The sequence below is a fragment of the Oncorhynchus kisutch genome, linkage group LG6, assembly GCF_002021735.2.
Source record: "Oncorhynchus kisutch isolate 150728-3 linkage group LG6, Okis_V2, whole genome shotgun sequence".
NCBI lineage: Eukaryota > Metazoa > Chordata > Actinopteri > Salmoniformes > Salmonidae > Oncorhynchus > Oncorhynchus kisutch.
In genome coordinates this window covers 67,940,441-67,963,537 of record NC_034179.2, presented here as the reverse complement: position 1 = coordinate 67,963,537, position 23,097 = coordinate 67,940,441, and the positions used below count along the sequence as shown (strand labels likewise).

Below are 23,097 nucleotides of genomic sequence, written 5' to 3'. Positions count from 1 at the left end.
CGACAATGCAGTAATAACCAACAAGTAATCTAACTAACAATTCCAAAACTACTGTCTTATACACAGTGTAAGGGGATAAAGAATATGTACATAAGGATATATGAATGAGTGATGGTACAGAGCAGCATAGGCAAGATACAGTAGATGGTATCGAGTACAGTATATACATATGAGATGAGTATGTAAACAAAGTGGCATAGTTAAAGTGGCTAGTGATACATGTATTACATAAGGATACAGTCGATGATATAGAGTACAGTATATACGTATGCATATGAGATGAATAATGTAGGGTAAGTAACATTATATAAGGTAGCATTGTTTAAAGTGGCTAGTGATATATTTACATAATTTCCCATCAATTCCCATGATTAAAGTGGCTGGAGTTGAGTCAGTGTCAGTGTGTTGGCAGCAGCCACTCAATGTTAGTGGTGGCTGTTTAACAGTCTGATGGCCTTGAGATAGAAGCTGTTTTTCAGTCTCTCGGTCCCAGCTTTCCATGCAGTGGCTCGGGTGGTTGATGTCCTTGATGATCTTTATGGCCTTCCTGTAACATCGGGTGGTGTAGGTGTCCTGGAGGGCAGGTAGTTCGTCCCCGGTGATGCGTTGTGCAGACCTCACTACCCTCTGGAGAGCCTTACGGTTGAGGGCGGAGCAATTGCCGTACCAGGCGGTGATACAGCCCGCCAGGATGCTCTCGATTGTGCTTCTGTAGTTTGTGAGTGCTTTTGGTGACAAGCCGAATTTCTTCAGCCTCCTGAGGTTGAAGAGGCGCTGCTGCGCCTTCTTCACGATGCTGTCTGTGTGAGTGGACCAATTCAGTTTGTCTGTGATGTGTATGCCGAGGAACTTAAAACTTGCTACCCTCTCCACTACTGTTCCATCGATGTGGATAGGGGGGTGTTCCCTCTGCTGTTTCCTGAAGTCCACAATCATCTCCTTAGTTTTGTTGACGTTGAGTGTGAGGTTATTTTCCTGACACCACACTCCGAGGGCCCTCACCTCCTCCCTGTAGGCCGTCTCGTCGTTGTTGGTAATCAAGCCTACCACTGTTGTGTCGTCCGCAAACTTGATGATTGAGTTGGAGGCGTGCGTGGCCACGCAGTCGTGGGTGAACAGGGAGTACAGGAGAGGGCTCAGAACGCACCCTTGTGGGGCCCCAGTGTTGAGGATCAGCGGGGAGGAGATGTTGTTGCCTACCCTCACCGCCTGGGGGCGGCCCGTCAGGAAGTCCAGTACCCAGTTGCACAGGGCGGGGTCGAGACCCAGGGTCTCGAGCTTGATGACGAGCTTGGAGGGTACTATGGTGTTGAATGCCGAGCTGTAGTCGATGAACAGCATTCTCACATAGGTATTCCTCTTGTCCAGATGGGTTAGGGCAGTGTGGTTGAGATTGCATCGTCTGTGGACCTATTTGGGCGGTAAGCAAATTGGAGTGGATCTAGGGTGTCAGGTAGGGTGGAGGTGATATGGTCCTTGACTAGTCTCTCAAAGCACTTCATGATGACGGAAGTGAGTGCTACGGGGCGGTAGTCGTTTAGCTCAGTTACCTTAGCTTTCTTGGGAACAGGAACAATGGTGGCCCTCTTGAAGCATGTGGGAACAGCAGACTGGTATAGGGATTGATTGAATATGTCCGTAAACACACCGGCCAGCTGGTCTGCGCATGCTCTGAGGGCGCGGCTGGGGATGCCGTCTGGGCCTGCAGCCTTGCGAGGGTTAACACGTTTAAATTTCTTACTCACCTCGGCTGCAGTGAAGGAGAGACCGCATGTTTTCGTTGCAGGCCGTGTCAGTGGCACTGTATTGTCCTCAAAGCGTGCAAAAAATTTATTTGGTCTGCCTGGGAGCAAGACATCCTGGTCCGTGACTGGGCTGGATTTCTTCCTGTAGTCCGTGATTGACTGTAGACCCTGCCACATGCCTCTTGTGTCTGAGCCGTTGAATTGAGATTCTACTTTGTCTCTGTACTGACGCTTAGCTTGTTTGATAGCCTTGCGGAGGGAATAGCTGCACTGTTTGTATTCGGTCATGTTACCAGACACCTTGCCCTGATTAAAAGCAGTGGTTCGCGCTTTCAGTTTCACGCGAATGCTGCCATCAATCCATGGTTTCTGGTTAGGGAATGTTTTAATCGTTGCTATGGGAACGACATCTTCAACGCACGTTCTAATGAACTTGCACACCGAATCAGCGTATTCGTCAATATTGTTATCTGACGCAATACGAAACATATCCCAGTCCACGTGATGGAAGCAGTCTTGGAGTGTGGAGTCAGCTTGGTCGGACCAGCGTTGGACAGACCTCAGCGTGGGAGCCTCTTGTTTTAGTTTCTGTCTGTAGGCAGGGATCAACAAAATGGAGTCGTGGTCAGCTTTTCCGAAAGGGGGCCGGGGCAGGGCCTTATATGCATCGCGGAAGTTAGAGTAACAATGATCCAAGGTCTTTCCACCCCTGGTTGCGCAATCGATATGCTGATAAAATTGAGGGAGTCTTGTTTTCAGATTAGCCTTGTTAAAATCCCCAGCTACAATGAATGCAGCCTCCGGATAAATGGTTTCCAGTTTGCAAAGAGTTAAATAAAGTTAGTTCAGAGCCATCGATGTGTCTGCTTGGGGGGGGATATATACGGCTGTGATTATAATCGAAGAGAATTCTCTTGGTAGATAATGCGGTCTACATTTGATTGTGAGGAATTCTAAATCAGGTGAACAGAAGGATTTGAGTTCCTGTATGTTTCTTTCATCACACCATGTCTCGTTTGCCATAATGCATACGCCCCCGCATTACGGATAGATGTGTGTGTATTGGGTATATGTCGTGAATTACTTGTTAGATATTGCTCCGCTGTCGGAACTAGAAGCACAAGCATTTCGCTAGACCCGCAATAACATCTGCTAATCACTTGTATGTGACCAATAAAATGTGACTTGATTTTGAGCCAATCAGAGAGCACGAACCCCCACATGGGGGAGTCAACAGGAGTGATAACAAAAAGGGCAAAAAATTGAAATTTCTCTGTACATCCATGGATGAGCCAGTCACACTTCATTTGCAATGTAGGCTATGGGATGGTAGCTAGTTAAGTACACAGATGCAATGCACACAACACTAAATACTTCCCCCAAGCTAGCTAACCAGTATAGCTAGTATTGATATTCTAATTTAATCACCATGAAACAGCTTCCTGTGTTTGCTGCCAGGTTAATACAGTGTCCTGAGCTAGCTAGCTATGTTGCGCTGGTTAGCTAAACATTTGGCTATGGGCTGGCACTGGCCGTATGGGATTATGGAGAGTGAATTTAATTGTTTCATATTGTTAGGTAGTTATCTAGCTGTGGCCATCTGGCTAGTATCAACAAGGGCATTCTACAAAATAGCAACATCAGCGCAGCTAGCTAGCTAACATTGGAATCTAGTCCATAAACTAAGCAACACACACACACAGACATGCTTTGCCAAACAACGCTACTGCCTTCTTCTGGTTTGTAGTATTTTAAGGCTTTCTGGCTGATGACTTCGAGGTTTTTGCTCTGTGTACACAAAGAGATTGTCTGCCGACACGGATAAGAAGTGCAAATTACTCTCGGCTGGCGAACGGTAAAAAATCCTGTGTGTGCTCCTGCTCTTACATGTAGGTGTGCGAGATTTACCCTGCCCAGCACCCTTGATAGGTAGAGTTTCAATGTTGGGAACAATTCATTGGTCTGAATGTCTGATGTGGGGGATTTGTAGCCTGTGTTTGCTTTTGCCAGACCATTATTATTCCAATGAAGGTGTTCTTTGTCATATTACTTGCAGTATAGAATAGATAACCTTTCCACATTGACTGTGCAAATGGCTAGATGTACAGTATGTCTAGTCGTTTCTGGTTTGAGTCTCTTCTAAATGATTAAATGCCCTCTTTTTTAAATGTTTTTCCTATTTCAACAGTGCTCTTCCATTGCCTGCTCCGTGTCCAGATCCTTCCGGTGCTGCCCTGACAAGGTGGCAATGAATGGCTGAAAGAAGACTTTCTTCAGCTCCGGGAAGAAAATGGCTGACACCACAGAATCCAAGAGCTAAGACTCTCTCTTTTCCCCTTGTCTGCTTTGTTGATTATCTTGAGACTTGATTTCCCCTTCCTTAAATGTATACGCCTACTATGGCAATGCATGATATGAGCCGTGTCAAGGGTTTCCCCTGTAAAGAGTGTGATATGGTTTGCCCCAGTACCCCTAGTCTGTTAGAACACATGAAGGCTCACTACCAGCAAGAAGAGAATGGCAGGTTTGAGTGTGAGCAATGTGGCCGCATCTATAAGCATGCTGGCAGCCTGGCCAACCATAAGAAATCCCATGAAGTGGGTTCCTTTCAGTGCCCAGTCTGCACCAGAACCCTGCCCAATGCTGTGGCTCTGAAGAACCACCTCCGTATCCACACACTATCCCCAAGCAGTGCCCAGGCAGAGGAAGACGGCGGTGACGAAGGCGCTGAAGACGGACATGATGAGAGGAACTATGGTCTTGCACAGGACCTGTCTGATGGCTTTGCCCGCAGTCACCTGAACAACAGTGGAATGGGTCATGGTGTGATGTCACATGACCCAGATGATCACAAGAAGTCACCTGTAACTGATGATGCCTGGGATCGCCCATTCAAATGCGATCAGTGTGATAGGACCTACCGCCACCATGGCAGCCTGGTTAATCACAAGAAATGTCACCAGGAGGGGGCGTTCAAGTGCACCGTCTGTTACAAGCAGTTCAACAACCTGGCTGCTCTCAACGGCCATGAGCGAACCCACTCAAAGTTTAAGACTCCTGGAGCATCGATGGTTAACAACAACATACATGATTCTGTGACTGATCAGCGTCCCTCTGCTCCCCAAACCGATGATGCGTCTAACTGCTTCTGCCACCTGTGCCAGGTAGCTTTGCCCAACAAGAGTGACTTCCAGGAACACATCCTATTGCATAATGCAGCCTCCTCTTCACTGGGTCTTGCCCGTAGTTTCCCTGGGATAATGCCGCACAATCTCAGCGCTGTCCGCTCCCCAGCATACACACCTGCCCTGGGTGACCCTCTGCCGCTTCCTCATTTGCCAAATGATAAACGTGGACCCTTTGACCCAATGCTTGGCCCTCCTGTCAATAACCCCATTTACACTTGTGCATACTGTGGGGCTGGGCATCCTGATCTGGAGAGTCTCAAAGTTCATTACCTCACCCATGACCCCCACCCAGGCTCCCATGGTCAGGATGGTATCCTGAACACTGATGGGATTGGCTCTAACTCTAACCCATCTCCATCTGGAGAGAGAGCGCAATCTTCTTCTGATGATGGTGAACGTCGTTTCAAGTGTCAGGATTGTGGGAAAAGCTACCGCCATGCTGGAAGCCTGGTCAACCACAAGCGCTCCCACCAGACTGGCCTCTACCAGTGCACCATCTGCTGCAAGCAGTATCCGCATTTGGCTGCCTTGCATAGCCACCTCCGCAGCCATAAGGGAAGAACATCCAACCAATCATCCCTCAACACTGAAGGCGACTGGCTCTCCTCGGAACCCCTGACACTTGACTCTCAGAATAGTTATGTGCAGGAGGGGAGCGGCGCAACCACCCCTATCTCCCTCCCTGGAAATCTTGGTGACGCTGCTCACTTTGTACCTGATGGTGGCCACAGCAGTGGTTTGGATTCACTGGAGTTCCATGATCGATTTGATGGCTCCCTTGCCCAGAGCAACTCTGGGCACTCCCCTCTTCCCCAGAACCACCGCCAGGCTGATAGACATATGTGCACTGACTGTGGAGAAATGTATGGGGACATCTCTGGCATCAAGTCTCACATGTGCCCCCAACGGCGACAGAACCAGGGGATGTCCAATGGATTCATGGGAAACATGAGTAGCTACAACAGTCCTGGAGGCGCTGCTCTCCCTTCAGGTGGAGGAAATGTGAAAGAGAGCAATGGACAGCGCTCTCAGTATGGTTCTCAGTCCCATGCCCAAGGAGGGGGGAAAAGGATGAATAAAGAAGATGAAGATGATGGTGAAGTGTACCAGTGCTCGGTGTGTGGGAACCATTATGCCAGCCTCAGGGCCCTGAGGAGCCATCTGCGCAGCCATGCTAACAATCCCACAGGGCCTGGGACTTCAGCGCTTTCTCCTAACGGTGAGGCAGATTGGAGGATTATCTGCAGCACCTGTGGCCAGAGCTTCTCCAGAAAGCAAGATCTGTTAAACCACCAACTGATTCATGGGCCACAAAGGTCCGATGCAGCAGCGCAGAGCATGGGGGCCGATCCTACAAATACTAATGGCAAAATGGATGGTGATGGTAGGAATCACATTTGTGTTGACTGTGGCATGTTCTTTGCTGATCGCCATCACCTGATCACTCACCTGTGTCCTGGAAAGGGAAGAGGAGGAGTGCTGAGCAAAGAAGGATTGAATGGAGCTAAAGGGATGACTGGCGGAGATGGAGTTAGTGGCGGCGGAGTTGGAGGACCTGGGGGCAGTCGTGATATGGGAGGACAGGACCGTAGACAGCAGATGCCAGATTCGGAGGATCGACCCCACAAATGTGACCAGTGTGGAAGGGGCTACAGGCACCCTTGCTCCCTGCTCAACCACAAGAAATCTCACAAGACCGGAGTCTTCAGATGCCTTGTCTGCCAGAAGCGCTACTACAACCTGCTGGCCCTTAAGAACCACCAGAGGACCCACTTTGATTTAAAAAGGTAAGCTTTTGTTTGATGCTTTTCCCCATTGAGACTTGTTTGTCTTTGTGGGCCATTAATAACATAAGATCTGTTTGCATTGCTTGAATTTGATCCAAATTTCGAATTGACATCAATAGGACATTTTACACAAAAATCACGATTGTACAGTACCTTCATGGATTGGTTTTTATTTTCTCTGAAATAATGAGATGCATTATTTTTTATTGTAAGATGAGTAAGAATAATCAATTTTCCTATCGGGGCCTCCGCATCGATGTAAAAAAAAATAGGCATTCGATTTTGTTGAAGAAAACACACCGCTTTTCCCTCACTGTACAGCGGCACAGCTGGAAAACGAACAACATTGTCATTGAATGTAAGAGTCTACTCTGTGCTACAGTCCAATCTGTAAAGCTAATTAAAAACAAAACACCCCTTAAGCAACCCTGAGGAACCCAAGAAATGGCCAGGCCATGACATCTTTGAATCCATTCTAAACGTAAAATGTATTTCTGACTGGTGATTTCCCTTTATTGGCTTGCTACAGCAAGGCTGCCGCTGGCACAGGGAGAAGCGGTCCCCAAGTGGCACCCGATTCCGAAACGATGGCTTTACTTGAATGGTAAATAACCTTACCCAAATGTGCTTTTATCATCATTACTAAACGTAGCTAGTGCCCGTTCAGCCAGTAGGCTGTCCATTCATGATGTCAGGAGCGAGTTGAATGGCTGGCAGATCGTGGAATAGGCGTACGGAGTGTTTACCAGTTCCTAACCCATCTTTTAATTTGGTCCTCACTTTCTTTTCCAGGCACAAGTGTGAGGAGTGTGGGAAGGCCTTCAAGATCCAGAAGCAGCTGGAAAACCACCTTCGGCTCCATGAAGAACACCGAGCAAAGGCTCACGCCCAGCTCGCAAAACTAGGCAATGGGAGGTATCAAGGAGGACCCTCTGGCATGCAGGCCATGAGAGGAGAATCGTCCAAATCCCAGAACCCTGGCATGGGGGAAGTCAAGTATGGACAACAACAACAAGGCTTCAAGCAACCCTACTCAGAGGCTGGTACTTCAAGGGCTCAGAATTTTGATCTACAAGAAGGGGGACGAAGACCCTTCGCCTGTGATGAGTGCGGACGGAGCTATCGTCATGCAGGCAGCTTGGCCAATCACAAGAATCTTCACAAAATTGGCGAGTATCACTGCAATGTCTGCAACTCCACTTACCCCAACCGCCTGGCCATGAAAAACCATCTGCGTCTTCATTTTGCCCTCAAGAAGCACACTTGCCAGGAATGTGGCAAAGGATTCCGTACCCAAAAACAGCTGACCACCCACCACTCTGCACAGCTCTGCAAGGGGGCTGCAGGAGCTGTTGCTCAAATGGATTACGAGTGTGATGGGTGCTGCGAGGGTTTCGCTACTGCAGACGAGCTGGCTGCACATGACTGCCCTGCTCAGCAGCTCCCTTCGTCCTCGGCCTCCCTCAACAGCTCAAGCCTCAGCATCGATGGGGCTGACCTTGTGCCAGATGAACGCCCCTACAGCTGTGACATCTGCAACTGCTCTTACAAACATGCCAGCAGCTTGCTGAACCACAAGCACACACACAAGACGGGCACTTTTACATGCACCTACTGCGACAAGCCGTACTCCAACTACATGGCGCTGCGCAACCACATGCGCATCCACACGCAGAAGAAGAGGCACATCTGCCACCACTGCGGGAAAGCGTTCCGGCTAGCCAGATTCCTCCGCAATCACCAGAAGGTCCATGAGGAGGGCCACACACGCTTTGGCTGCACCAGCTGCGGGAAGAGCTTCCAGGGGAGGTCAGGCCTGGCGAGGCACCGCTGCGGGGAGAACCAGGTAGGCAAGGAGGGCAGGAGGATGGCCACTGCAAGCACGACAGGGGGAGAAGAGTGCCGGTACACGTGAGTTTTCGTCTGTTTGTGATTCTTGAAGTGAAAATAGTGAAGATCATAGGTTTCTACATGTCTATTACAGGTATATGATCTCCAATCCGGCTTCCTTGGGACCATACGTGCACCGGAATTCGGCTATTTCTGAAGTTTGGACAGATTGATTAGTGGAGACCAGATAAGTCCCCCCTTTTGCTTTCAGTTAGATATACATTCGTTTCCTAGGCTACTATGCATCAGAATTGATTTGATTGTTCAGTTGGATGTTTCATTTTCTGCTTTTACAAAGAATACTGCCATTAATTGATACCAATTCAAAGTAGCTGACGTAGTATACTAAGTAAGATTTATGATTTGTGTGTTCCTTGTACTTGTTTGAATTGTAGTGCTCCTTTGTTTGTGCTTCCCTGTCTCTTTTTATAGGTACATTGTACATTTTTAGGTTGTTGATAGTGTAAACCTAGTTTAAAGGGCTTCTTTGTTTGACAAAGTCATGGCACAAAGGCTGGTTAAAATGGTAAAAGACCATAGAAGTGAGAAGGTTCTTGTTAGTTTTTTTGCTGATATTACAGTGAAGACTACATTGATACAGGGCATGGGCCTATCCTTAGACTTAGATCCACAGTAAGTATTTGGAGCTTGCTACACTGCACATGCTTTGTTGTAAATGAGTTATTTTGGGCGGGGGGTAATCTGCACCAAGCCAACATATTTCACCACAGTTGGTGAAAGCCAGAATAAGTTCAATAACTATGAAAAGTGTGATATGGAATTGTTGTATCCAAATGTGCAAGGAGCCACACATACCTTCCAAGACTAATTAGTTTTCAATTATTTGATTAAGGACAGTCCATATTTTTTCCCCTTGTTTCCACCAAAATGTGTTCCCCTTTTATTATGTGTATAAATTGACTATTTCTTCTTGCAGGACATGGTAAACCACTTTTAGTCATCTCCAAAGCTTTAAGCCGGATTCCAGATCATATACCTGTACAAATTATTTTTAGATGGATATATAAATATATTAAAGTTGTATCTAATGGAAAAGTGGTAACCAGCCAATTAGATTAGTGAAAAATGACCGCAAGCAGTTACTAATTTCTTCTTCTCTTCTGTCTCTCCACAGATGTGACCAGTGTGGCCGCTCCTACGCCCATGCCAGCTCCCTTCTCAACCACAAAAACACCCACACCGTCGGCATTTACCACTGTGCCGTGTGCCTCAAGACCTATTCCAACCTCCTGGCCCTCAAGAACCACCGGCGCATTCATTCAGAGATACGGCGTCACCGCTGCCCAGAATGCGGCAAGGCTTTCCGTGTCTCCTCCCAGCTCAACAGCCACCGTCGCGTCCACCTAAAGGAGAGGGAGCTCACTTGTGGCCCCTGCCAGCGCAGCTTCCCCAGCCAGGCCAGCTTCCGGCTCCACCAGGAGATCTCCCACGGCCAAGCCCCCAGGCCCCCCCAGCAGACACAGGCCAGGGCTGGGGGAGCCTCTGGGGGCACATCCGGGGGCGGGAGCTCAGGCCTTAGCTGGGGCTCCGGCCTGGATCTCACGTTGTTGCAGGCCCAAGGACTGGACCCCAATGGACTACCCAAAATGAACTCCCTGTCCTTCCAAGGCCCCAGTGGCAGCAGGAGCCGTGGGGCGATGGGGACCAAGTCGCACATCTGCAACCAGTGCGGTCGCACCTACCTCCACGCCAGCTCCCTCCTTAACCACAAAAACAGTCACAAAACAGGCGCCTACTTCTGTAACTCCTGTCAGAAGGAGTTTCCCAACCTGATGTCCCTCAAGAACCACCGGCGCATTCACACTGAGCCCAAACGTTTCCAGTGCCCCGACTGTGGAAAGTCCTTCCGTGTGTCCACCCAGCTCATCTGCCACAGGCGCATCCACACCAAGGAAAAGCCCTTTTCCTGCCAGCAGTGCGACAAGCGCTTCTCCAGCAAGTCCAACCTGCGCCACCACCAGAAGGTGCACTGGAGCAGCTCAGCGCCCCCTACCATGGCCATGGGCGCTGCCAGCTTCTTGGGTATGCCCTCGGGCCCATTTCTATAAGTATGGGGGGAGGGGGAAGGGGGGGTGCTCGTGTGAGATGCATTGAAATGCCAAGGTTTTAGAGGTGCCAAAACTTAGTCCCCATCTCATTCACCACCATCTCCCTCTTGTTGTAGAGTGTGAGGTTTATGTCTTTAGATTTCCACAGAGCAGGTTATGTGTTTTAGACACACAGGCCCTGCATGCAACCTTAGACAGGGGAGGGGGGAGAGGGAGAGGACTGACTTGGCATGGATGACCTCTAAACTGGTTAAGACAGTGGTTGCAAAAGCGTCCCCAATCCGCTTCATCCCAACCAGCATGGCTACTCTTGCTTGCATTCACTCGATGGCCTTCGCTATGGGACAAGAACCCATTCACCTGTAATGGTACACATGGATTACTGCTCACTCAGTGTAGGATGTGTGCTAGACTTCTCTGTTCGGCCCTTTAGAAACCTTAATTATATACTGTTGTCATAGCTCCCCGTTGCATGTTACACAGTAGACGATTCTAGATTTCTCAGTGTTTTATTGACCGTTAAGCTCAGTGTCAATGAAGTCATAACAAACGGGTCACAATAGGAACAACATCCTGATGCCATGCCAAGAGTGTGGCGTGACGCTCACCAAGTCAACCACATTGATGAATTTGACCAATGTTAAGGTTTTTTTGTGTGGCATCTTTGCAGTTTGAATGCATTGCACATCATGACATCCCATTCCGTATCTGTTGATTTTTGGATAAAGCCTTTGCATGCGGCCTTTGTCATGTTATACAAAACATCTTAACCAGTAAGAACATGTATTTCAAACAGTATCTCTGAAGTTAGCAATATGTTGGAACAAATAGTTGAGATGTACTTTAACATTGTAAAAATGTAGTTTTAATGGTGAATGTAGTGGTTGGAGATGTCACATTTCTGTAATATAGAACTGACCTGAGGGTGTATTGCTCTCTTGTGAGGTTCTAATCGTTTTCTAACTTGTGTGTTTCTTGCAGCACGAAGATGAGCTTCAAACCTTATTTTTCTGCAGATGACAGCAATGCTCTTTATCGGTTGCTTCTTTCTGGCATCACATTTGTGTTTTCCTCTTTTAAAAAAAAAAAAATGTTTCTGGGCACCCATATTTTCAACACTGCGCCTAACGAGTTAACATGTATAGACAATAAGTTGTTTTAAAAAATAAAAAAAATAAGAAAAATGTATATTGTTAGGCCCATGCCGGCATTATGATTTTATCCTGTATCGTAATCGTACTTCTGACTGTATTATTTACAGTTCAACTTTTATAAAACAGATCATTGTAGAATGTATTTATTTATATTAACACTTTAGGAGCTGTGTTGTTACCAGCCCCTTTCCTTACACTTACCCCTGACTACTCATCCTGTATGTAGAATTGTTGTTACCAGCCCCTTTCCTTACACTTACCCCTGACTACTCATCCTGTATGTAGAATTGTTGTTACCAGCCCTTTCCTTACACTTACCCCTGACTACTCATCCTGTATGTAGAATTGTTGTTACCAGCCCCTTTCCTTACACTTACCCCTGACTACTCATCCTGTATGTAGAATTGTTGTTACCAGCCCTTTCCTTACACTTACCCCTGACTACTCATCCTGTATGTAGAATTGTTGTTACCAGCCCTTTCCTTACACTTACCCCTGACTACTCATCCTGTATGTAGAATTGTTGTTACCAGCCCCTTTCCTTACACTTACCCCTGACTACTCATCCTGTATGTAGAATTGTTGTTACCAGCCCCTTTCCTTACACTTACCCCTGACTACTCATCCTGTATGTAGAATTGTTGTTACCAGCCCCTTTCCTTACACTTACCCCTGACTACTCATCCTGTATGTAGAATTGTTGTTACCAGCCCTTTCCTTACACTTACCCCTGACTACTCATCCTGTATGTAGAATTGTTGTTACCAGCCCCTTTCCTTACACTTACCCCTGACTACTCATCCTGTATGTAGAATTGTTGTTACCAGCCCCTTTCCTTACACTTACCCCTGACTACTCATCCTGTATGTAGAATTGTTGTTACCAGCCCCTTTCCTTACACTTACCCCTGACTACTCATCCTGTATGTAGAATTGTTGTTACCAGCCCTTTCCTTACACTTACCCCTGACTACTCATCCTGTATGTAGAATTGTTGTTACCAGCCCCTTTCCTTACACTTACCCCTGACTACTCATCCTGTATGTAGAATTGTTGTTACCAGCCCTTTCCTTACACTTACCCCTGACTACTCATCCTGTATGTAGAATTGTTGTTACCAGCCCTTTCCTTACACTTACCCCTGACTACTCATCCTGTATGTAGAATTGTTGTTACCAGCCCTTTCCTTACACTTACCCCTGACTACTCATCCTGTATGTAGAATTGTTGTTACCAGCCCTTTCCTTACACTTACCCCTGACTACTCATCCTGTATGTAGAATTGTTGTTACCAGCCCTTTCCTTACACTTACCCCTGACTACTCATCCTGTATGTAGAATTGTTGTTACCAGCCCTTTCCTTACACTTACCCCTGACTACTCATCCTGTATGTAGAATTGTTGTTACCAGCCCTTTCCTTACACTTACCCCTGACTACTCATCCTGTATGTAGAATTGTTGTTACCAGCCCTTTCCTTACACTTACCCCTGACTACTCATCCTGTATGTAGAATTGTTGTTACCAGCCCTTTCCTTACACTTACCCCTGACTACTCATCCTGTATGTAGAATTGTTGTTACCAGCCCTTTCCTTACACTTACCCCTGACTACTCATCCTGTATGTAGAATTGTTGTTACCAGCCCTTTCCTTACACTTACCCCTGACTACTCATCCTGTATGTAGAATTGTTGTTACCAGCCCCTTTCCTTACACTTACCCCTGACTACTCATCCTGTATGTAGAATTGTTGTTACCAGCCCTTTCCTTACACTTACCCCTGACTACTCATCCTGTATGTAGAATTGTTGTTACCAGCCCCTTTCCTTACACTTACCCCTGACTACTCATCCTGTATGTAGAATTGTTGTTACCAGCCCCTTTCCTTACACTTACCCCTGACTACTCATCCTGTATGTAGAATTGTTGTTACCAGCCCTTTCCTTACACTTACCCCTGACTACTCATCCTGTATGTAGAATTGTTGTTACCAGCCCCTTTCCTTACACTTACCCCTGACTACTCATCCTGTATGTAGAATTGTTGTTACCAGCCCTTTCCTTACACTTACCCCTGACTACTCATCCTGTATGTAGAATTGTTGTTACCAGCCCCTTTCCTTACACTTACCCCTGACTACTCATCCTGTATGTAGAATTGTTGTTACCAGCCCCTTTCCTTACACTTACCCCTGACTACTCATCCTGTATGTAGAATTGTTGTTACCAGCCCTTTCCTTACACTTACCCCTGACTACTCATCCTGTATGTAGAATTGTTGTTACCAGCCCCTTTCCTTACACTTACCCCTGACTACTCATCCTGTATGTAGAATTGTTGTTACCAGCCCTTTCCTTACACTTACCCCTGACTACTCATCCTGTATGTAGAATTGTTGTTACCAGCCCCTTTCCTTACACTTACCCCTGACTACTCATCCTGTATGTAGAATTGTTGTTACCAGCCCTTTTCCTTACACTTACCCCTGACTACTCATCCTGTATGTAGAATTGTTGTTACCAGCCCCTTTCCTTACACTTACCCCTGACTACTCATCCTGTATGTAGAATTGTTGTTACCAGCCCCTTTCCTTACACTTACCCCTGACTACTCATCCTGTATGTAGAATTGTTGTTACCAGCCCCTTTCCTTACACTTACCCCTGACTACTCATCCTGTATGTAGAATTGTTGTTACCAGCCCCTTTCCTTACACTTACCCCTGACTACTCATCCTGTATGTAGAATTGTTGTTACCAGCCCCTTTCCTTACACTTACCCCTGACTACTCATCCTGTATGTAGAATTGTTGTTACCAGCCCTTTCCTTACACTTACCCCTGACTACTCATCCTGTATGTAGAATTGTTGTTACCAGCCCCTTTCCTTACACTTACCCCTGACTACTCATCCTGTATGTAGAATTGTTGTTACCAGCCCCTTTCCTTACACTTACCCCTGACTACTCATCCTGTATGTAGAATTGTTGTTACCAGCCCTTTCCTTACACTTACCCCTGACTACTCATCCTGTATGTAGAATTGTTGTTACCAGCCCCTTTCCTTACACTTACCCCTGACTACTCATCCTGTATGTAGAATTGTTGTTACCAGCCCTTTCCTTACACTTACCCCTGACTACTCATCCTGTATGTAGAATTGTTGTTACCAGCCCCTTTCCTTACACTTACCCCTGACTACTCATCCTGTATGTAGAATTGTTGTTACCAGCCCCTTTCCTTACACTTACCCCTGACTACTCATCCTGTATGTAGAATTGTTGTTACCAGCCCTTTCCTTACACTTACCCCTGACTACTCATCCTGTATGTAGAATTGGCATGGAGGCGAGTATGAAGGACTCCCAAAGAACACTTGTGACAAGTACTCCTCCATGTTGTCTCAATTTGTTATGGTTTAAAAAATAATAATAGTCAGTCCCTTGTACAATAAACAGGGAACTTGTATAATGTGTGTTTTGATTGCAGTATGAAGACGAAGGAAATATTTCTGAAATGTTTGCCTTTTACAAGTGATGTTGTGACCGTCTCCCCTCAAGTCAGACTGGACTTCCTTCTGTTTCACAAAAAACTCACACTCAAAGGGGACGACTTTGAATTGTTTGTGCATTCAGACCTCATTCTCTTAAGATTTTGTTTTACCTTATTGTAACCCTTGTATTTATTAGTATTTCTTTTTATTTAATTGCGTTTGGACTATTCAAAGCTCTGTGTGAACACCTTTTACTGGGAGAGCTGGTGCTAGTAAGTGAAATATAAAGTGGCAGTGAAGTGATTTTTAAGAGCAATGTGATAACTAGACCACAGGACAACTAACTATATTTTAATGGAACTTTTGCGTTTTCTCCAGAATTGGTTAAAAGTGGACACTTCCAACCATCATTATGGATAGATTAGAAAGGATTGGTTTGAACAACTATAATGAATAATTTTCAGTTCTAACTTTTTGTTTCATACATATATGTAATGCTTACTATACAGTTTTATAAGCTGTTTTGATAATTAATTTCTTAACAAAACCTGTCCATATTATAACCCCTAATGCTGAGTATTTGAAAATAAATAGCTGGAAAACTAGTGAAGAACATTGTTGTGAATCCATTGTCCTTTCACTCCTCACTTTTAATGTACTTTTGAAAGTGTTACGTGTTTTAATATTCAACACGTTTTCACACAGGCAATTTTTAATCTGTGATGAAGGCGAAATCAACTTCGTTAACTCAACCTTGTTAAAGACTTGGCTTGAACATTTTCACTTCAGTGAATTGGTCAAATTAATGTGTCTAGTTGAGGGGCCAAATAATTGACCTGTTGGAATTTAAGGAAGGGTGTATACAATTGCAGATCTTTAAGCAAATGATGCAGACTGAGGATGAAGTTTGATAATGTTGCCTCTAGAAAGGCGGGTGCCCTCATATCATACACCTAAACTGTGTACACACAGGCAGCCCAATGCTGATATTTTTTTTGACTAATTGTTCTTTTGACCAATCACATCAGATCTTTTCACATCAGATCTTATTCAGAGCTGATCTAATTAGTGAACAAAAAGATCAGAATAATGCTGCCTGTATAAACACAGCCCTGGAGGATTAGACCTCTAGGGCTAATCCTCCTCATTTGCTCATGTTAGTCCAAACAATACATTTAAAAAATGGACACTAATGCATCTATATGTAATCTTTAAGGTGCAATGTTTGAATGAATTCCATTATCTTGATGCTAGAATATTGAGTTTTATGCAACACATACAAATCACTAAATGATATCAAGTTTACAATGTGGTTGTTGAAAATATACCTTTTATTTTATAACCAGCCAAATAGGTTTGGAGTTCTTTCATCCTTGGAGGAAGAAGAATATCCTCCCAAAACTGATTTCTTTAGTTTTTCCAGTGATATTTAGACCAACTTCATTGTTCCACGTAGCTTTTTAATCAACCCAGACAAGTTTGAGAGTGCATATTTGCTGCTAGTTAGCTTAGCACGCTAACGCCAGTGTCCATATGGAATCTGAGCTGATGCCAATGTCTACCAACCACAGAAGCATTTCTGTTTATAATACATTGTTCAAGAGTGATATGGTCATAATACACGTTGGAATGGAGTTTCTGCATGGTGGTTAAGTGTGTTTTTGGACGTTCAATTGATTCCTGTGGACTCTTGGATTAGCATGCTAAACTAACAAGTGGCTGCTCCAAATAACTAAATAAATCAAATATTTTTGTTTGGGAACACTCAAGTACTGGGAGAAACCAAAGAAAATGAGTTTTTTGAGTAAATTGTCCTAAGGGCTGTAGAATCAACATTGCAATATGACTCTCCCAATTTGTGTGTATTTGTCACCATGAAGATGAAACTAACCCAGATATTGAAGATACAAATCTCTCACCCTTAATCCTACACATGTAACTCTGACTTATGCCGTATTTGTTTTGTTTTCATGTACATTTCGTCTTTTATATATGCATGATAGTTTGTGCTTAATAAAGGTCCATCCGTGTTGAATATAATTAGCTGTAGCTATACATTTGTTACCAAATTGAGGCATCAGTTTATTCTACCAAATTCAAGGTACAGTTAAACTATGTAAACAACCATATTAAATACTGGTAGCTAGTGGAAATGCATAATAAACCCATATATACCTGCAGTGTACAGTGGGAAAGTGACATTTACAACACATGTAGCCTCTTCATTTGACTCAAGGCTCAGTACACCATCAGCGTAGGGAAGGCCCATTTGATTTGCCCAATGGTTTGATTGACATATTGAAAAGGCTCATGTGAATTGCCCGAAATAAACAATTTATTGTTAAATGTGCCGTCTTTAACATTTCAGTAATATTTTGACTCCCTCTCTGATTTTGAAGAATATTATTAAGTCCAAAATATTATTTTGTAGAGACAATATTTCAACTTCAGAAAACTACATTCAATATTGAATCAAGAAGACGCATTTTGTATACACTGAGGGTGGCCAGGACGTGCCACTCTGAGAGTTCTTTTTATTTTTGTCTCGATTAATAGTATTAATTTATTACTACCGTGACATATCAAGATCTATGTCCATGTGGAAATGTTACGGAATGCACTTTCAATTGTTGAAGAATGACTTTTTCCCCCCATGGCTGAAGCTGTTTCTAATGCAACGTTTACATGCTGTCACCCTTATCAGAAGCTTTTAGTTTCACTTGAAGGACTGTCAATGTCGGAATTACAAGAAGGAAACTCGAGAGACATTTTTGCTACCAAGTTGTGACGTTTCACCACTGACCCTTTACCTTTGACAGCAAATCTGTTTTTGACAATTACAATCTTATCAGTATGTATAATGTAGCTAGTCCGACCATATTGTTGATGTTAAGTAAGCTAGCTTACGTCATTAAGAATTGTTCCAACTTCAATAGCACTTGAACACAACCATGTCGAGCATATGACTTCCCAGTTTCCCCATTTCCCACGAGCATGTGAAGCCAGCATTAATGTGTATACAAACGAAATATCAGAATTATGGCGTGACACAATTCCTACATTTTACATTTTCAGGTCATCCACCAATTGGCGCAGGGAGACCACCCAAGTCGCATGTCTGCGACCAGTGCGGCCGTGGTTACCGCCATGCCGGATCCCTCCAGAACCACAAGAACATCCACAAGACAGGCGCCTATTTCTGCAGCTCTTGTCAGAAGGAGTTCTCCAACCTGATGGCTCTCAAGACCCATCGGCGCATCCACACTGAGGTCAAACGCCACCGGTGCTCAGATTGTGGAAAGGCCTTCCGTGCGCCTAGCCAACTCATTGTCCACCGGCGCATTCACACCCAGGAGAAGCCCTTCTCCTGCCAGCAATGCACCAAACGCTTCTCTAGCAAGTCCAACCTACGTCACCACATGAAGTTGCATTGGAGCGGCTCAGCGCCTTCCAGTTTCCTGGGTATGCGCTCAGGCCCATTTCTATAGGTGGGGGAAGGGAAAGTGCTGCTGTGATTTACATTGAAAAGCCAAAAGGTTTCTGGAGGTTTGGTTTAATACAAGTTCAACGTTTACATTTTCAGGTAAACCGGTAATTGGTGGGGGGGCCAAATCGCACGTCTGTGACCAGTGTGGCCGTGCCTACCGCCACGCCAGCTCCCTCCTCAACCACAAGACCATCCACAAGACTGGCGCTTATTTCTGCACCTCCTGTCAAAAGGAGTTTCACAATCTGAACGCCCTCAAGAACCACCAGCGCATCCATACGGAGACCAAGCGCTACGAGTGCCCGGAGTGCGGAAAGTCCTTCCGTGTGTCCACCCAGCTCATAATCCACCGCCGCATCCACACCAAGGAGAAACCCTTCTCCTGCCAGCAGTGTGACAAGCGCTTCTCCAGCAAGTCCAACCTGCGCCACCACATGAAGTTGCATTGGGGCAGCTCAGCGCGCCCTGTGTCTGTGGCTGCTACCAGTGCCACCCTCTTGGCTCTGCCTCAGACCCATATCTCTACAAAGTATGGGTGGGGTTGGGGAAAGGGGAAGCATTGAAATGCCAAGGTTCTGGAGGTGCCAAAACTTCTCTTCACCCTCCTTCACCACCATCTCCCTCTTGTTATAGACTGATTCATAGAGCAGGTTACGTGGTCTAGACACTCAAGGCCCTGCATGCAACCCCAGACAAGGGGAAAAAGTGGACTTGACATGGACGATATTTACACTGGTTAGGACACAGGTTGCAAAATCCTCACCCATCTGCCTTCATCTCACCCAATTAGTTAGCTGTGCTTGCTGCATTCACTCGGTAGCCTTTGCTAGGGGACAACAACCCTTCCACCTGCAATGGTACACCAGGATTACTGGTATAAAAAAAACCCGTCAATATTAAGGTTTTGGGATTGTTCCTTTTTGACTGCTGCACATCATAACATCCCATCTGTTAATCTTCAATGAAGCCTTTGCTTGCATATAAGAATTTGTGCTTAACTGACTTGCCTAGATACATTTTTTTTTAAACATGTGTGGCTTTTGTTGTGTCATACAGTATTGAAGAGTAAATAATGGATTTTAAACGTATCCGCAATATGTTGGATTAAAGAGTAGATGTACTTTGACATGGTAAAAATGTAGTTTTAACGGTGAATGTAGTGGTTGGAGATGTCACATTTCTGTAATATAGAACTGACCTGAGGGTGTATTGCTCTCTTGTGAGGTTCTAATCGTTTTCTAACTTGTGTGTTTCTTGCAGCACGAAGATGAGCTTCAAACCTTTATTGTTCTGCAGATGACGACAATGCTCTTAATGGGTTGCTACTTTCTGCCATTTCTGTATTCTTCCCATTATTTCAAAATGGCTCTTGGCACCAATATTTGAAACACTACACCTAAACCAGCAAGCGCGTATAGATGTTTTTTTGTTGTTTTTTTTACGGATAAAAGTAAAGAAATGTATATTGTTAGGCCGCTGTCGGCATTTGGTTTTTATCATGTATCGTAATTATGACTGTATTATTAACATTGCAGCTTTTATAAATCATTATAGTATGCTTATTTGTAGCAGCATTTGTAACAGAAATGCTAGTTTTAGGATCTCTCAGTTTAGGAGAAGTGTTGTAACCACCCCTTGTTCTTACACATACCCCTGACTATTCATCATGTATGTATAATTGACATGGAGTCAAGGATGAAGGACTCTGACACATTAAATTGACGGTACTTCCTTAAGTTTCCTTTGTACAACAAACAGGGAGCTGCTATGTGTGTTTTGATTGCCGTATGACGTTTAAGGAAGATTAAGGATTATTGTTGACATGTTTGCCTTTTGAGTGATGCCACTGTCTTCCATCAACTCAGACTGGACACTTCTGTTTCACACACACACACACACACACACTTACAAACATAACTTGTAAAAGTTTAGAGCATTTATTATGTTCAGTTTTGTTACTCTTGTATTGTAACCTTTTGTATTCATTCATTAGTGAGTATTTCCTTATACACTTGTGTTATATTCAACTATTCAAAGCTCTGTGTACATATTTTACTGGGAGAACTGCTAGTAAGTGAAATAAAGTCACAGTGAATTGATTTAGTAGTAATGTGATAAAACTAGACATTTATATTTGAGTTAAACCTATAAAAAAAATATATATACAAAATGGACACTTTTGAACCTAGTTTAGAAAGAATTGCTTTGAACAAGTATTCATTTCAAGTTATTACTTTTTGTTTCAAGTATATATGTAATGCTTACTATACACTTTTATAAACTATGTTTTGATAATTCATTTCTTAACAAAACCTGTTCATATTATTATCCCTAATGCTGAGTACTGAAAATAAATAGCTGGAAAAATGTGTTGTGAATCACAATTGTCCTTCAGGTCCTCTCACTTTGTATGTATTTACGTTTTTAATAACAGTCACAATTTCTTTGAAGGTTGCTTCAATATTTCCAAAAGTCCTTTAGTATTTAATTTCTATTAAAAGCAGGTTTAAAGTAAGCCTGTTTTGGGGGCTCTTTTCTATGACAGTGCATTCCCTTCAGTCAGGAAGGTGTGTCATAGAAAATAGAACACATATATTCACCTTCATGATCCCTAAGGCTTTGTTCGTTTGTGCTCTATCAGTCAGTTTACCTGAGCAGTCTGCAGTGAATCCCACATCCGTTTCCCAATGTACATGGCCTTTCGGAATGATGGATGTGACCCAAGTCCCATGTACCATGTGAGAGCAGAGGAGTCTAGCATCAAGGCAAGTCCCCCTGGGGAACAAGGACTGTGACTGTCCTGAGAGTCCAGTCAGAGGAAGCCATTCATCACTGTCTAGGGCCTTGTGTCCCTGGTGTTTTGTTGATGCCATGAGGGGGGCACTACAGATTCCCAAATGACACCCTACTCCCTACAGTGCACAACTTTCGACGAGGGTCCATCCCACTGGGCACAGACATCAGTTCAACATCCAGTTTTAATTTACATTTGGTTTAGTTGTCAACTAACGTGAATTCAATGATGTGGAAACAACATTGATTCAACCAGATTTTGCCCAGTGTGTAGGGAATAGGATGCCATTTGGGATATAGACAGAGTCTGGGTGTACAGCCATGAGGGAGTAGTGGGGGAGTACAGCATGTGGATGTGGAGGTTAACAGACTATTGAATCCCTGCACAAAATGGAGTACTGTATTTATTTAGGTGTTTTTTCAGTAATGTTCAAATTGGTTGTTGCCATTTTCCTTTGTTGATTGGTGGAGCTAGATTAGTGTGGCTGACACAGATGGCAATGGTTTAGTTAATCAAAAACAGGCCTTTTTGTTTGCATTTCCTTTTATCCCCATCTTGAATTTCCTACTTCTCCAGATTCCCCATTCAGCTCATTTCATTGTGGTTTTGTGTCAGTCTTTCACCAAAACCTTGTGTAAAGTATTGTACATTCAAATGTTAAAGTATGTGCTGTGTCATTTAACAGATGCCCATACTAACTCATTAGAATCAGCACATAGCAGAGGACAGATGAACAGCAGTGTACTGTACATTACATTCATCCCACCTCAATGGTAAGTAGCCATAATGAGGTGATGGGGATAGAATTTGCACCAGGGTGAGTGATCAAAGTGGGGATGTCTTGCATGCCTTAATGATGAGGTCATAATGTGTAGACTGGACCGTGAGTCATGGATTCCTAATGGTCCTTTTGGGAGGCTGGGAACCAGATGGGCAGAGTGCTGGAGGAGCTAACCCACACACCATGGCTGAGTAGCTGTTCAAAGTCCTTTGTTTAAAGGGTCTGAGCAGGAGTGCTGATATCGGATCAGTTTTGTCTATTGTATATTAATGAATAATATATGGACAGGGACGGATCATAGATCTGCACTGCTGCTCTGAGATGCTTCTTCAATATGGCCTAGTCCACCTTTAAAAACACACTGGATGGCAGTGGGGCCTTTCAAGGAAAAACACTGACATAATACAATAATGATGGATGACATTTATATTGTGCATTTCACTAGGTGTCAAAATATGTTAAATTGTAAGGAGTGAACTCAGTCACCTCACCCACTACCAATTTGTAACACTTGACTTACCGGAGTGACGCACAGCAGCCATTTTTGTGTCTGAATGCTTGCCAAGTCTTGCATATCACAGTGACGAGTTGTCTGAGATGTTGCTAACCCAGTGGAGGGCGATCAGGGTCTACAGAGATACTCACTGTGACTTCATCCAAAAACCCAGTGAATAGGCCCCAGGGACTTCAGACCCACTTAATGCTTCATGACAAGG

The 23,097-nt window shown here is 44.5% G+C and overlaps 1 protein-coding gene across 6 annotated transcripts in view; it reads left to right on the top strand.

The window, feature by feature from the left end:
• Window positions 1-21,184, top strand: part of LOC109891903 (zinc finger protein 646) — a 31,820-nt gene extending 10,636 nt beyond the window's left edge. For 2 of the 6 annotated variants that reach the window (XM_031827244.1, XM_031827243.1), the window contains exons 2-7: window positions 3,934-6,720; window positions 7,250-7,324; window positions 7,513-8,631; window positions 9,746-10,653; window positions 18,395-18,781; window positions 18,903-21,184. In XM_031827244.1, coding sequence (XP_031683104.1) covers window positions 4,130-6,720; window positions 7,250-7,324; window positions 7,513-8,631; window positions 9,746-10,653; window positions 18,395-18,781; window positions 18,903-19,369 — 5,547 coding nt within the window. In that variant the 5' untranslated portion in view covers window positions 3,934-4,129 and the 3' untranslated portion in view covers window positions 19,370-21,184. Of the gene's footprint in view, window positions 1-3,933; window positions 6,721-7,249; window positions 7,325-7,512; window positions 8,632-9,745; window positions 10,654-11,660; window positions 17,360-18,394; window positions 18,808-18,902 lie in introns of those variants that run through there. The other 4 variants (XM_031827246.1, XM_031827245.1, XM_031827247.1 and 1 more) reach the window with 4 other exon arrangements.
• The last annotated feature ends 1,913 nt before the right edge of the window (window positions 21,185-23,097 follow it).